Source organism: Hypanus sabinus, chromosome 29 (genome assembly GCF_030144855.1).
Source record: "Hypanus sabinus isolate sHypSab1 chromosome 29, sHypSab1.hap1, whole genome shotgun sequence".
Lineage (NCBI taxonomy): Eukaryota > Metazoa > Chordata > Chondrichthyes > Myliobatiformes > Dasyatidae > Hypanus > Hypanus sabinus.
Genome location: NC_082734.1, coordinates 2,827,185 through 2,840,508, shown reverse-complemented (window position 1 = coordinate 2,840,508; position 13,324 = coordinate 2,827,185). Strand labels below are relative to the sequence as shown.

Genomic DNA, 13,324 nt, shown 5'->3' with positions numbered 1-13,324 from the left:
CGTGAATACCGAGGGAGTGAAGGAGGGTTCTTGTTGAACAAGCTGAGCAGTTTCAAGTTCCTGGGTGTCGACATCTCTGAAAATCTATCCTGGGTCCAACATATTGATGTAATTACAAGGAAGGAACAACAGCGGCTATGTTTCATTAGAAATTTAAGGAGATTTGATACGTCACCAAACACTCTCGTCACTTTCTACCCCTGTGCCATGGAAAGGATTGTAACTAGTTGCATCACCATCTAGTATGGAGGGGTCATTGTGCAGGATTGGAAATAACTCCAGAAAGTTGTAAACTCAACTAACTCCTTCCCAGCATCAAGGACATCTTTAAAAGGTGGTGCATTAAGGCATCATCCATCTTTACATACACCCATCACCCAGGACATGCTCTCTTTTCATTGTTATCATCACTGAGGAGTTATAGGACCCTGAAGACACAGACTCAATGTTTCAGGAACAGCTTCTTCCTCTCCATCAGATTTCTGAATGGACATTACCTCAGTATCTTTTGCTCTCCGTTTGCACTACGCATTACGCGTCAATCTATATATATGGCTCTTGTAAATTATAGTGTTTTAATTATTATATTTGCAAAGTACTGCTGCCACAAAACATTTCACGACATGTGATATTAAAACAGATTCTGATTGGGAATTTCAGTAATGACCAATACACCTCATTATTCCTTTTATTATTGATTTCCGCCGCGAATACGCACCCACACTTCACCGCATACCACTCCATCACCTAAATCGGCTTGTTGCATTGCTCAAGGCGCTATAAGACTACATTATACGTGAGCCTCTGCGGGGGTGGCGGGGAAACACGTAGTTTCTAAGTCAAGGGGTCACTCCGAACGAGCGGAATAAACTACATTTCCCATAAGGCAAGCCCTGACGCTCGCCAATGGGATCGCACGTCGGTACTGACGTTTGAGCCCCGCCCCGCCCCGCTCCTCTGCCTGGCGACCAGAGATGGCAGTGACGGCGCCCAGGTGGGACGGGACAGTCCGGTGGCTGGTGTGCGGCCTCGGTCTGGTCCTCTCGGTCTATGCCTACCACGTGGAGACGTCCAAGGAGCGGGACGCAGCATATCGGGCTATGTGCGACCTCAGCGAGTCCATCAGCTGCTCCAAAGTCTTCACCTCCCGGTAAGCGGCTGCACCTTTACCAACCGTCACCCTTTCTGACAATTGGCTGGGCTAGCTGACCGTAATCTTGACTCCTACGCTGCGATTGGCAGCTTTATCTGCCCGTTAGCTGCCACTTTCCCTCTATTCCGGTGCTGATTAGTTCTTAGCGTCTCGGCTCTACCGTGATTGGTTAGAGGTCGGGGCTTATCTCCCGCACCTGCCCCTCTCAGTGCTGTCTATTATTCCTTTTCTTATTGGTCCGTCGACTTTGTTTGCGAGCCTTCCCGGTGTTACCTTATTGGTCTGTGGCACTGTCTGTTTAGAGGCCACGCCCCGTGATTGGGTGCCAACGTGGCTCATCACCTGCCGCTTTCCCAGCAGGTTGAGCCACGTTGCCTTTTATGTTCTCTCCCGCCCCCTCCTCCGGAGCCAGCGGCAGGTTAAGTTACGTTTGGAAGATTTTGCCTTTATTATAAGACTAATTGCTTTAAAAACAACCTGCAGTTAATTTGCTTTAAAGTTTGATCCCTTATGCACTTGTTTTCAGTGTTTTTTTTTAGCAATTTATGTGAATATTTAATTCCCGATTAGTTTATTTTAAAAATAGCGAAGAGAACAAAACAACCGGTTGTTGCAAAGGGTCTCAAAGAGCTCTTCCAGGTGGGGCGACACTTCACTTGTGGCTCTAGTCCACTCCTTGGAGCACGTGTCCCCCTTCCCGGCTTTGACACCATTCCACGAACCCGTCTACCACCGTTATCTCTACATGCTTACTTTCACCGTTAGCTACATTCTCAAGGCACTGATGTGTTCAATAGTACAGAGACAATACAGAGATTTTATTCTCCTACTAAATTGGACACATACATAGCAAACACAAGGCTGGTTACATAGTTTTGGTTATACAGCAAACAATTTGCTTTATTCTCCAATAGTTGCAGGTTCCATGGTGGACATAATCTTTGTAAGGAAGGGAAATGTGATGGGTTGGAAGCAGTCCAGTTTAGATGAACAGACCAGTGCGACAGCAAGGTCACGGGTGGGGGGGGGGGTGTGTGGAAATGTTCATTCTAATATCCTCAGCTTTGCTAATGAAGAATTTTTAAAATTCTTCACACTTAGCAGGGGACACATCCAAACTTATACTGCGGGTGGGGCAAATGACAGAATTTGTGGTACTGAATAAGACCTTGGGATTATGGAAGTTGTTAGAAATTAGGTCAGAAAAGAATTTTGCTTTCACAGCTTTCACTGCATCCTGATATTTATGAAGATTGTTTCTCAAAATTTCAAAGGAAATTTGAAAGTTATCACACTTCCACTTTTGTTTGGATGTTCTGCACTTCCTCCTCAGGGCTCTGTGATGTCATTAAGCCAAGGTAAACCTGTAGGCTTAGGCTTTTTGAATTTAAAGGGAGCAGCAGCATTCAGAATGGAAGAGCAGGTGGTATTAAATAAAAAAGTGAGTTCCTCAGTGCTGAGGTGGGGAGGAGAAGCCTCAATAGTACAAATGTTGGGAGCAGCTGTGAGAGCCTCAGAGAACGTACTGGCAGTCGAAGGGTTAATGTAAGGAGAGCAACGTACAAGAAGATGAAATTTAGTAAGGGAAAAAGGCAGAGCTGCATCAAACATAACAACACTGATCTGACAGATGAGCATCAATTTATTTCCACATTGCAGAGTGGCAAACCAGACGATAAGACCAGATCAAGTGCATGGCCTAGCATGTGAGTGGATCCAGTGATAAGCAGAACAAGATTGAAAGACTCAAGCAGATGCATAAAATCACTTACAAGAGGCTTAGTGGTACAACAAACATGAATATTAAAGTCACCAAGAATCAGAACTTGATCAAAGTTGGGCATAGTATTTGAGAGGAAGTCTGCAAATAACCTACACTCTAGGAACAGTGGAAGTTATTCACTGTGCAACTGGATCCTCCAGTTCTTCGTTGGGAGACCCCAGTCACCGACGACCGGTAATAACATCTCCTCACTGACAGTCGGAATCAGAATCGGGTTTACTGTTGCCGGCATGTGCGGCAGGACGTAGTAATGGAAACTAAGTTGCAACGAGAGAAGTATCTGCAGTTAAATTAGTAGTGTGAAAAGAAACACTGAGGAAGTGTTCATGCGTTTGTCCATTCAGAAATCTGACGGTGGAGGGCAGAAGCTGTTCCTGAAACATTGTGTGTGTGTCTCCAGGCTCCTGCACCTCCTCCTTGATGATGTCTGTATGATTTCTTACAATTGTCTCAAAATTGTGCCCCATATTAGCAATTTCCACCCTGTGAAAAAGCTTTTAGCTATCCACTCTATTTTTGCTTCTTATCATCTCCCCCCATGAAGTCACCTCTTATCCTCTTTTGCTCCAAAAACAAAAGCCATAGGTCTCTCAGCCTTTCCTCATAAGTCTGTCTAATCCAGGCAGCACCCTGTAAATCTACTTGACATCCTCTCGAAAGGTCTACATCCTTCCTATAATGAGGTGAACACAATACTCCAGGTGAGTTTTACCGGAGTTTAGAATTGCAACATGACCTTGCGACTCTTGAACTCAATCCCATGAGTAATGAAGACCAACATGCCATAGGCCTTCTTCGCCACCCTGTCAACTTGCACAGTGCCCTTACGGGATCTATGCATGTGGACCCCTCGATCCCTCTGTTCCTCCACATTGCTAAGAATTCTGCCATTAATCCTGTATGCTGCTTTCAAATTCAACCCTCCAAAGTGAATAATTTCCCTTTTCTGGGTTGGAGTCCGTCTGCCACTTCTCAACCCAGCTCTGCATCCTGCCAATGTCCCATTGTAACCTACCTTTGACTTTCTACACTATCCACTTTGTGTCATCTGCAGAATTACTAACCTACCCTTCCACTTCCTTATCCAAGTCATGTATAAAAATCACAAATAGCAGGGGTCCCAGAACAGACCCACTGGTCACTGCCCTCCAGAATAAGCTCCATCTACAATCACCTTCTGCTTTCTGTTGGCAAGCCAGTTCTGAATCCACACAGTCAGGTTTCCCTGGATCCTACGCCTCCCGACTTTCCGAATATGCTACCATGGGGAATGGGGAACGTTGTCAAATACCTTACTGGAATCCAAATACATCACATCCACCGCTCTACCTTCGTGGGCTTTGTCACATCCTCAACAAATTCATTCAGGTTCCTGAGGCATGACCTACCCCTCGCAAAGCAATGCTTACTACCTGTAATCAGACTATGCTTCTCCAAATTCTTGAAAACCCTGTCTCTAAGCATGCTCCTCAATTATGTCCCCACCGCTGAAGTGAGACCCACAGTCAAATAATCCCTCCTCCGTTTTGTAAAGAAACAACATTCTCCACCCTTCAATCTCCGGTACTACTCTTGTGAGGATGCAAAGGTAACCTCCCAATGAGCAGCAGTCTCTTCCTTTGCATCCCGTAGTAACCTGGGAGTACCCTTCTGGCCCTGGAGACTTAGCTATCCTAATATTTTTCAAAACTTCCAGAATATCCTCTTTCTTAACCTCAATATGTTCTAACCCATCTCTCCTTTTTCTTTCTGCTCTTACCTCTTCTCCTCAGCTGCCTATCACCTACCTCCGGTGTCCCTCTTCTTTGCTTTTCCCCAACGGTCCACTCCTCTCTCTTATCAGATTTTATTCAGCCCTTTATCTTTTTCTGCCTATCACTTCCCAGCTTCTCATTTATCCCCCACTCACCTCACCTGGCTTCTCCTATCGCCTCCCAGCTTGTACTGCTTCTCCTCTGGCCACATTTTTTTGGCTTCTTCTCCCTTCCTTCCCAGCCCTGATGAAGGGTTACAGTCTAAAACATTAACTCTTCTATTCCCCTGCACAGATGCTACCTGCCCTGCTGAGTCTTTCCAGCAGTTTGTGTGTGTTACTCTGGATTTCCAACATCTGCAGAATCTCTTGTATTTATGCGAATGCATCAGCCTGTTTTAAACTGTCCTCACAAACATCAAGGTCCCTTGCTCTGATAAATTATTCATTGAGGACCTTCCTGATCTCCTCTGACTCCTGGCACGTTTCCTCTTCTATGCCTGATTGGTCTTACCCTAACTCTAGTCATCTGCTTGTTTGGTGTAGAAAGCCTTGGGTGTTTCCTTAATCCTACTTGCCTGGGCCTTTTCATACTCCCTTCTGGTCTGTTCTTAAGCTCCTCCCTGACTACCTTGGAACTCTCTGGAGCCTTGTCTAATCCTTGCTTCATAAGTAAGCTCTTTCTTCCCCTTGACTAGATGTTCCACATCTCCTGTCAACCGTGGCTCCTTCACCCTACCATCCTTTCCCTGCCTCAATGGGACAAACCTATCCAGAACTCCCAGCAAGTGCTTGTTAAACAACCTCCAGTTTCTGTTTTCCCGAGTACATCTGGTCCCAATTTATGCTCCCAAGTTGCTGCCTAATAGTGTCATAATTTCCCCTCCCCCGATTAAATACTTTTCCATACTGCCTGTTCCTATGTCCCTCCAATGGTAAAGGTCAGGGAGTTGTGGTCACTGTCTTCGAAATGCTCACCCATTGAGAGATCTGACATCTGACTTGGTTCATTGTCTAACACTAGGTCAGCATGGCCTCTCCTCTAGTTGGTCTGTGTCAGGAAACACCCAGCAAATTCTGCCCCATGTCGGCCTTTTGCACTAAGAATGCTCCTCAATTATGCGCTCACCTGGAAGGACTGTCTGGGGCCCGGAATGGTGGTAAGGGGGGAGGTGTGGGGACAGGTGCAGCATTTGCGCTTACAGGGACGTGTGGACCAGGTAGTCGTGGAGGGAACGATCCCTGCGAAAAGCTGAGAGGGGTAGAGAGAGGCAACACTTCACCTGCGAGTCTGCTGGAGTCGTCTATTGCATCCAGCACTCCCGGTGCGGCCTCCTGTACATCGGCGAGACCCGACGCAGATTGGGAGACCGCTTCATCGAGCACCTCCACTCCGCCCGTCACAATAGACAGGACCTCCCGGTTGCCACCCACTTCAACTCTGCCTCCCATTCCCATCTAGATATGTCTGTACATGGCCTCCTCTACTGCCATGATGAGGCCAAACTCAGGCTGGAGGAGCAACACCTCATACACTGTCTGGGTAGCCTCCAACCTGATGGTATGAACATTGAATTCTCCAACTTCCGGTAATTCCCTCCCCCTCTCCCTTCCCCTATCCCAGGTCCCTCTGCCTCTCTCCCCTTTCAACTTACTGCTCCTTTATCTCTACAGTTCTTTCATGCTTATCCCCTCCCACCTTCATCTTTCCTCTGATTGGTTTTCCACCTGGCGCCTCTAGCCCTTCCCCCTCCCCTATCTCTATTACTGGGCTTTGGCCCTCTCTCCCCTCCCCCATTCCTGATGAAGGTTCTTGGCCCGAAAAGTTGGCTACTCTTTTCTTACGGATGCTGCCTGACCTGCTGAGTTCTTCCAGCGTTGAGTACGTGTTCTTTGATCCACAGCATCTGCAGTTGTATTTTTGTATTTTAACAATAGTTACGTGCCTGGGAAAGGTTCAGAAGGGTACAGGCCAATGGACTAGCTCAGAAAGCTGGGTGAGAATGGACAAGTGTGGCCTTAGGACAGGGGAACCAGATCTGCCACGTGTCCTTCCCCTCTCGATCTGCGACTTGCTATCAAGTGTATTCCCACAGGAACCTCGGCCCCCTCCCTCCCTTCTGCCTGATAATTCGCCCTTTCTACGTCCCCTGTGTGATCTACAGGGCAGGGTGAGGGCTTTGTCAGGAACACCTCCCAGCTTCTACAGGATCCTGCTATAACCTCATCCCATTCCTCACTGGAGTGGAGGGGCGTGGATTGAGAGGGTGGCGGAGAGATAAAGTTTGGTGAGGGAGGGGATGAGGATCTGAGACGAGGCCTTGAGAGAAGGAGGAAGGGGGGCGCGGGGAGAAGGCGTGAGTGGAGAGGGAGGGGAGGAAGATAGAAATGGGGGAGAGAGAAAGGAAGTAGGATGAGAGGCTGAGGATGAGGCAGTGAGGAAGCAGAGGAGGGAGAGAAGGAGAGAGCATGGAAGGTGGGAGGGGGAGTGAGAGAGTAGGACTGGGAAGGATGACAGTGGTAAAAGAGTTCTGGGTGGGGAGAGAGAGGAGAGAAGTATGGGGGGAGGGCATAGAGGAGGGAGGACAGTGCTGGAGAGGGGAGAGGCAATGTTTGATAGAGGTGAGTGGAGAGAAGGGTGGGGAAGGGGAAAAGGGAGAGGGGTGGGAGGGTGAAAGTTCAGGGGGGGGTGATCTCAGAGTAAACCCTCTTCCAGAGGGCAGACTTCACTATCTTGTACCACCCCGCCCCCTCTCCCCCAACTAGGCCTCATCTCTGTTTCCCCACCCCACTCTCCACTGATGACGTTCCCCCACTATCCCAACCAGTGACATCTGTGTCTCTGTCTCTTGCAGGTGGGGCCGAGGTTTCGGACTGCTGGGCACATTCCTCGGCCAGGACAGCATTCTCAACCAACCCAACAGCGTGTACGGCCTCCTGTTCTACTTACTGCAGCTTCTCCTAAGTGAGTGAACTCCTTGGCTTGTCACTCGTGAGGTGGTAGGAATTAAGGGCAGGGGGTCCAGGGTAGAACCTGTGCACCGGTCAGTGTACAGATCTCCCCCTCAGAGACATTGGTCAGTGTACAGATCTCCCCCTCAGAGACACCGGTCAGTGTTCAGATCTCCCCTGAGAGAGAGGGACTGAGAGACACCGGTCAGTGTACAGATCTCCCCTGAGAGAGAGGGACTGAGAGACACCGGTCAGTGTACAGATCTCCCCTGAGAGAGAAGGACTGAGAGACACCGGTCAGTGTACAGATCTCCCCTGAGAGAGAAGGACTGAGAGACACCGGTCAGTGTACAGATCTCCCCCTCAGAGACATTGGTCAGTGTACAGATCTCCCCTGAGAGAGAGGGACTGAGAGACACCGGTTAGTGTACAGATCTCACCCTGAGAGAGAGGGACTGAGAGACACCGGTCAGTGTACAGATCTCCCCCGAGAGAGAGGGACTGAGAGACACCGGTCAGTGTACAGATCTCCCCCGAGAGAGAGGGACTGAGAGACACCGGTCAGTGTACAGATCTCCCCTGAGAGAGAGGGACTGAGAGACACCGGTCAGTGTACAGATCTCCCCTGAGAGAGAGGGACTGAGAGACACCGGTCAGTGTACAGATCTCACCCTGAGAGAGAGGGACAAAGAGACACTGATCAGTGTACAGATCTCCCCTGAGAGAGAGGGACTGAGAGACACCGGTCAGTGTACAGATCTGTTCCTGAGGGAGAGGGATTGAGAGACACCGGTCAGTGTACAGATCTGTTCCTGAGGGAGAGGGATTGAGCGACACCGGTCAGTGTTCAGATCTCCCCTGAGAGAGAGGGACTGGGAGACACCGGTCCGTGTACAGATCTCCCCTGAGAGAGAGGGACTGAGAGACACCGGTCAGTGTACAGATCTCCCCTGAGAGAGAGGGACTGAGAGACACCGGTCAGTGTACAGATCTCCCCTGAGAGAGAGGGACTGAGAGACACCGGTCAGTCTACAGATCTCCCCTGAGAGAGAGGGACTGAGAGACACCGGTCAGTCTACAGATCTCCCCTGAGAGAGAGGGACTGAGAGACACCGGTCAGTATACAGATCTCACTTCTTCCCTTCCGAAAGAGTGTGGTAGGGGGAGAGGTGAATGTGACACACTCTGCTAGAAACCTCACTTACCTCTGCCTTCACCTTCCCTGCAGGTCTGACCGGGAGTGCAGTGGCTGCTGTGGTCCTTCTGCTCACCTCCCTGCTCTCGCTGGCCGGCTCCCTCTACTTGGCCTACATCCTGGTCTTTGTTCTGCGTGACCTCTGCCTGGTATGCGTCACCACCTATGTTCTCAACCTGCTTCTCTTCGCCCTCAACTATCGTCGGCTGATCCGCCTGGATGCCGGCTGGCGGCAGGACAAGGGCAAATTGGAGTGAAGGGGTGGTAGGGGAGGGAATGGGCATCTGGACCAAATGTGGTTGGTGGAACAATTGCAACAGGGCAGCCATTTTGAGGGTGAGAGAGGGAGTGGTGTGACGTGGAATTCCCCAGAACGTACCAGGTAAATATCCCATCCCCTCCCCCCACCCTCCTCCTTCCCACCCCTGAACTCACTTCTCATCTCATCCGAATGTGGGGAGGTGTGGAAGGGGTGTTGAGTTGGGTGGGGGAGCAGTTATCGCAAGATGTTTGGTTGGAGGGTGAAGAGAGGAGTTTGGTGATCTTAAGAGCACAGGGAAAGAGGAGGGAGCCAGTGTGTCCTCCCACCCCTCTCCTTCTCTCTCCTCATCACTTCCTGCTCCTTCCCTCCTCATCCCGCCTTCTTCCTTCCTCATCCCCTTTGTCCCCAGGAGCAGTTTGAGCAGAGTCTGTGGGTTTTGGGGTGGCATTGGCACTGGGGGTAGAGGGACCATGAATGCTTTGGGACAAGACGCTGCCTTAATTCTCTGTTTTTTTAAAATACTTTTATTATTATACATTTGTCTGTGCCAAACAATCATTGTATATAATTCACAAACTCCCAAATAGTTGGTCTGCTAATAAAAATGTACCTTTATAAAGAATGCTTCTCCGCTTTGTTGCATTTTCCTGCCCTGGCAAAGATTCAGGAAGGTTGTGCAGTTCCCTCTACCCATCCCTTGGGTGTGCCGTGGTGCAGCCCTCCTGTCCTTTAGGGAGCAAAGTGACCAGCCTCATGTCCTGTGGTGGGCATGGGTTCCTCCTACCGGATGTTGCAGACTGAACCTCCTGAACTATAGGAGGCATTGCAGCCCAAATCTCTTGTCCCTTGGTGGGTGTGGGTTGTGCATTTCCTTCCTCTCAATCTTATAGGTACCAGTCATCGTAACCACGAGGCTAGCTTGTACCTGGAGGTCAGGGCTGCAGTGTGACTGTTGACATAGGAAAATCTAACAGGGCAAGAGGGACGGGTGCTGGTGAGAGGAGCTAGATGTTTCTCAACCCTGAGGAGATTTCCTTAGGGGGACAGAAGGCAGAGATAGCCATGAGTTCCACTGAGAAGGTGTCAATACTTCTTCCAGCCTACGTCTGGAATTTTTGGGTTGCAAGCCCCAGTCTGGGACTTTTGTCTGAAAAGGTAGCCGAGTAGCGAGTCCTTCTTTGTCAATATCCTGCAGAACGAGAAGCTTCAGAGCAGGTCCGGGGATGTGGGGTAACTTGCAGGGAGACTGGAGAGTGATAGAGGGGTTTTTGGAACAAGGAGGGTCGGGGGGGTAAGGGAATGGGCCCTCCTCTTTAGGAGGTTCGGAGACTGAGAAACAGAAAAGCTTTAGAAAGGGATGGGAGCGGTGAGGGAAGCTTTAAGGAGAATTTGGTGAGAGAGAGAGGCATCTAAAGAGGTTTTGGGAGCAGGAAGGAATTTTAAGAGGATTTAGAAGCTTCAAAAGAGGATTTGGGGAACAAGTGGTTGTAAAGGGGGATTTAAGGAGAGAGAAGCATTTTTATGGTGGAAGCAAAGTAGTTTTAAAAGGTTTAGAACAGAGATGAGGGGGAATGAGGGTGGAAAATCTGTGGAATTCAGTGCCACATTCTGCTGTAGGTGCCAAGTCATTTGGTATGTTTAAAGCAGATGTTGATAAGTTCTTAATTAGTAAGGGTGTCTGAGGTTACTGACAGGAGGCAGGAGAATGGGGTTGAGAGCAATAATGAATCGGCCATGATCAAATGGTGGAGCGAACTCGACAGGCTGATTGGCCTAATTCTGCTGGCTAAAAATGCCACCCCCTTCTCTCAACTCCATTGTCTCTGCCGCAGCTCCTCTCAGGGTGAGGCTTTTCATTCCAGAACTAAGGAGATGACCGTCCCCTTCAAAAAAAGGGAATTCCCTCACTCCACCGTCAATGGTGCCCTCACATACATCTCTTGCATTTCATGCACGTCTGGTCTTACTCCTCCTCCTGCCACCCCACCAGGGACAGGGTTCCTCTTATCCGCACCTGCCACCCCACCAGGGACAGGGTTCCTCTTATCCGCACCTGCCACCCCACCAGGGACAGGGTTCCTCTTATCCGCACCTGCCACCCCACCAGGGACAGGGTTCCTCTTATCCGCACCTGCCACCCCACCAGGGACAGGGTTCCTCTTGTCCGCACCTGCCACCCCACCAGGGACAGGGTTCCTCTTATCCGCACCTGCCACCCCACCAGGGACAGGGTTCCTCTTGTCCGCACCTGCCACCCCACCAGGGATAGGGTTCCTCTTGTCCGCACCTGCCACCCCACCAGGGACAGGGTTCCTCTTATCCGCACCTGCCACCCCACCAGGGATAGGGTTCCTCTTATCCGCACCTGCCACCCCACCAGGGACAGGGTTCCTCTTGTCCGCACCTGCCACCCCACCAGGGACAGGGTTCCTCTTATCCGCACCTGCCACCCCACCAGGGATAGGGTTCCTCTTATCCGCACCTGCCACCCCACCAGCCTCTGCGTAAAGCACATAATTCTCCGTAACTTCTGCCATCTCCAACTGGATCGTAACACCAAGCACATCTGTCCCTCCCCCCTCTGCTTTTCACAGGGATCACTCTCTACACGACTCCCTTGTCCATTTGTCTCTCCTGGCACTTATCCTTGCAAGCTGAACAAGTGCTCCTCCACCTCCTCCCTCACTACCATTCAGGGCCCCAAACAGTCCTTCCAGGTGAGATGACCCTTCACCCTAACCCCTACTCCACCAGCGCTCCCAGTGTGGCCTCTTGTCTATCCGTGAGCCCCAGTGTAGACTGAGCTGAGCACCTGTGCTACGTTCGCCAAAAAAGAGTGGGATCTCCCAGTGGCCACCCACTTCCCATTCCCATTCCGACACGTCAGTCCACGGTCTCCTCCACTGTCGCGATGAGGCCACACTCAGGTTGGAGGAGCAACACCTCATATTCCGTCTGGGTAGCCTCTAACCTGATGGCATGAACATTGATTTCATGAACTTCCGGTACTGCCTCCCCCTTTCAACATTCCCCGTTCCCTTTTCCCTCTCTCACCTTGCGTCCTTACCTGCCTGTCATCTCCCTCTCGTGTTGCACCCCCTTCCCTTTCTTCCATGGCCTTAATCCTCTCCGATCGGATTCCCTTTCTCCGTCCTCTTATCTCTTTCACCTACCAGCTTCCCAGCTCTTTTCTTCACTCCACCTCTCCAGGTTTCACCTCGTATTTCTCCTCCCCTCTCCCGACCTTCTTGCTCTGACCACTCATCTTTTTTTGCCACTCCAGATGAAGGGTCTTGGCCTGAAACACCCACTGGTTTCCATGGGTGCTGCCTGGCCTGCTGAGTTCCTCCAGCATTTTGTGTGCTTTTCTTTGGATTTCCAGCATCTGCAGATTTTCTCTTCTTTGTAATTCTGTTCTGATGTCATTGGGTCCTGTGTTTGGGGTGTAACTGGTTTTAAAGGACAATTCAGGGAATTAGAGATTTTATCTCAGCATTCAGAGATTGAAAGAAATTTGAGTTTAGAAAGCAAGGGCGATTTGAAAGTGGTTTTGGATGAGAGTTTGGTTTACAGAGTGAGAGATTTTAATAGAGGATGCATGAGTGGTTTAAAAGAAGACGTCCTGAGTATTTAATAAAAAATATTAGTTTTTAAATGGGTTTTCAGATTGAGTAGTTTTAAAAGGAGATTTAGAAAGTGAAATGATTTAGGAAAAGGATGTAAGGGAGTGGAGTGGAAGGGGTGAATTGGTATGAGGGGTCTGTGGAGTGGGGAGGGGGGATCCCTCGCGTCCCTCCGACCCTCCAAGAACAGGAGCCCTGCCCACAAGTGGGAGGTGGGAAGAGGCAGAGGGGTCGATTGGGTGTGCAAGGGGAGCAAGGATGCACAGTCTGATCCCGGAACTTTCTATGTGAGCGGGGGAGTGGAGACATGGGTGTTCAGGGTGGGGGTAAGTTGCCGGGACCCCTCAACCTCTGGCTCTTCACCCCTGGGGGTCGCCGCTGCCCGCCTCATCCTCTGTGGCCGCCTCCAGCTTCTCCTTTAAATCCCTTCGGAAGAAGCCAACCTGGGGGTGATGGACAAAGAAGGTTAGGATTCATTCTGGCCTGTGGTTGGGAAAATGCCGCTATAGTTCTGCCCTCCCAGAACTACCCACTCTCACCTTCTATTGGATACCAGCGACGATGAGCACCCCATGGTCTTCACTGTGGTCCTGCCTCCCTTAG

The 13,324-nt window shown here is 50.1% G+C and overlaps 2 protein-coding genes across 2 annotated transcripts in view; one reads left to right on the top strand and one right to left on the bottom strand.

Moving 5' to 3' along the window:
- Positions 1–649: 649 nt before the first annotated feature.
- On the top strand, positions 650–9,262 carry LOC132382882 (vitamin K epoxide reductase complex subunit 1-like protein 1). Its single transcript, XM_059953392.1, has 3 exons — positions 650–1,150; positions 7,545–7,654; positions 8,870–9,262. Exons 1-3 carry the CDS (start codon positions 975–977, stop codon positions 9,091–9,093), a joined length of 510 nt encoding a protein of 169 aa, XP_059809375.1. The 5' UTR covers positions 650–974; the 3' UTR covers positions 9,094–9,262.
- Positions 9,263–9,456: 194 nt separating this feature from the next.
- Positions 9,457–13,324, bottom strand: part of LOC132382880 (integrin alpha-M-like) — a 51,036-nt gene continuing 47,168 nt past the window's right edge. The window contains exon 30 of the mRNA XM_059953385.1: positions 9,457–13,164. Within this exon, the coding sequence (XP_059809368.1) occupies positions 13,081–13,164 (84 nt within the window). The 3' untranslated portion in view covers positions 9,457–13,080. The remainder of the gene's footprint in view (positions 13,165–13,324) is intronic.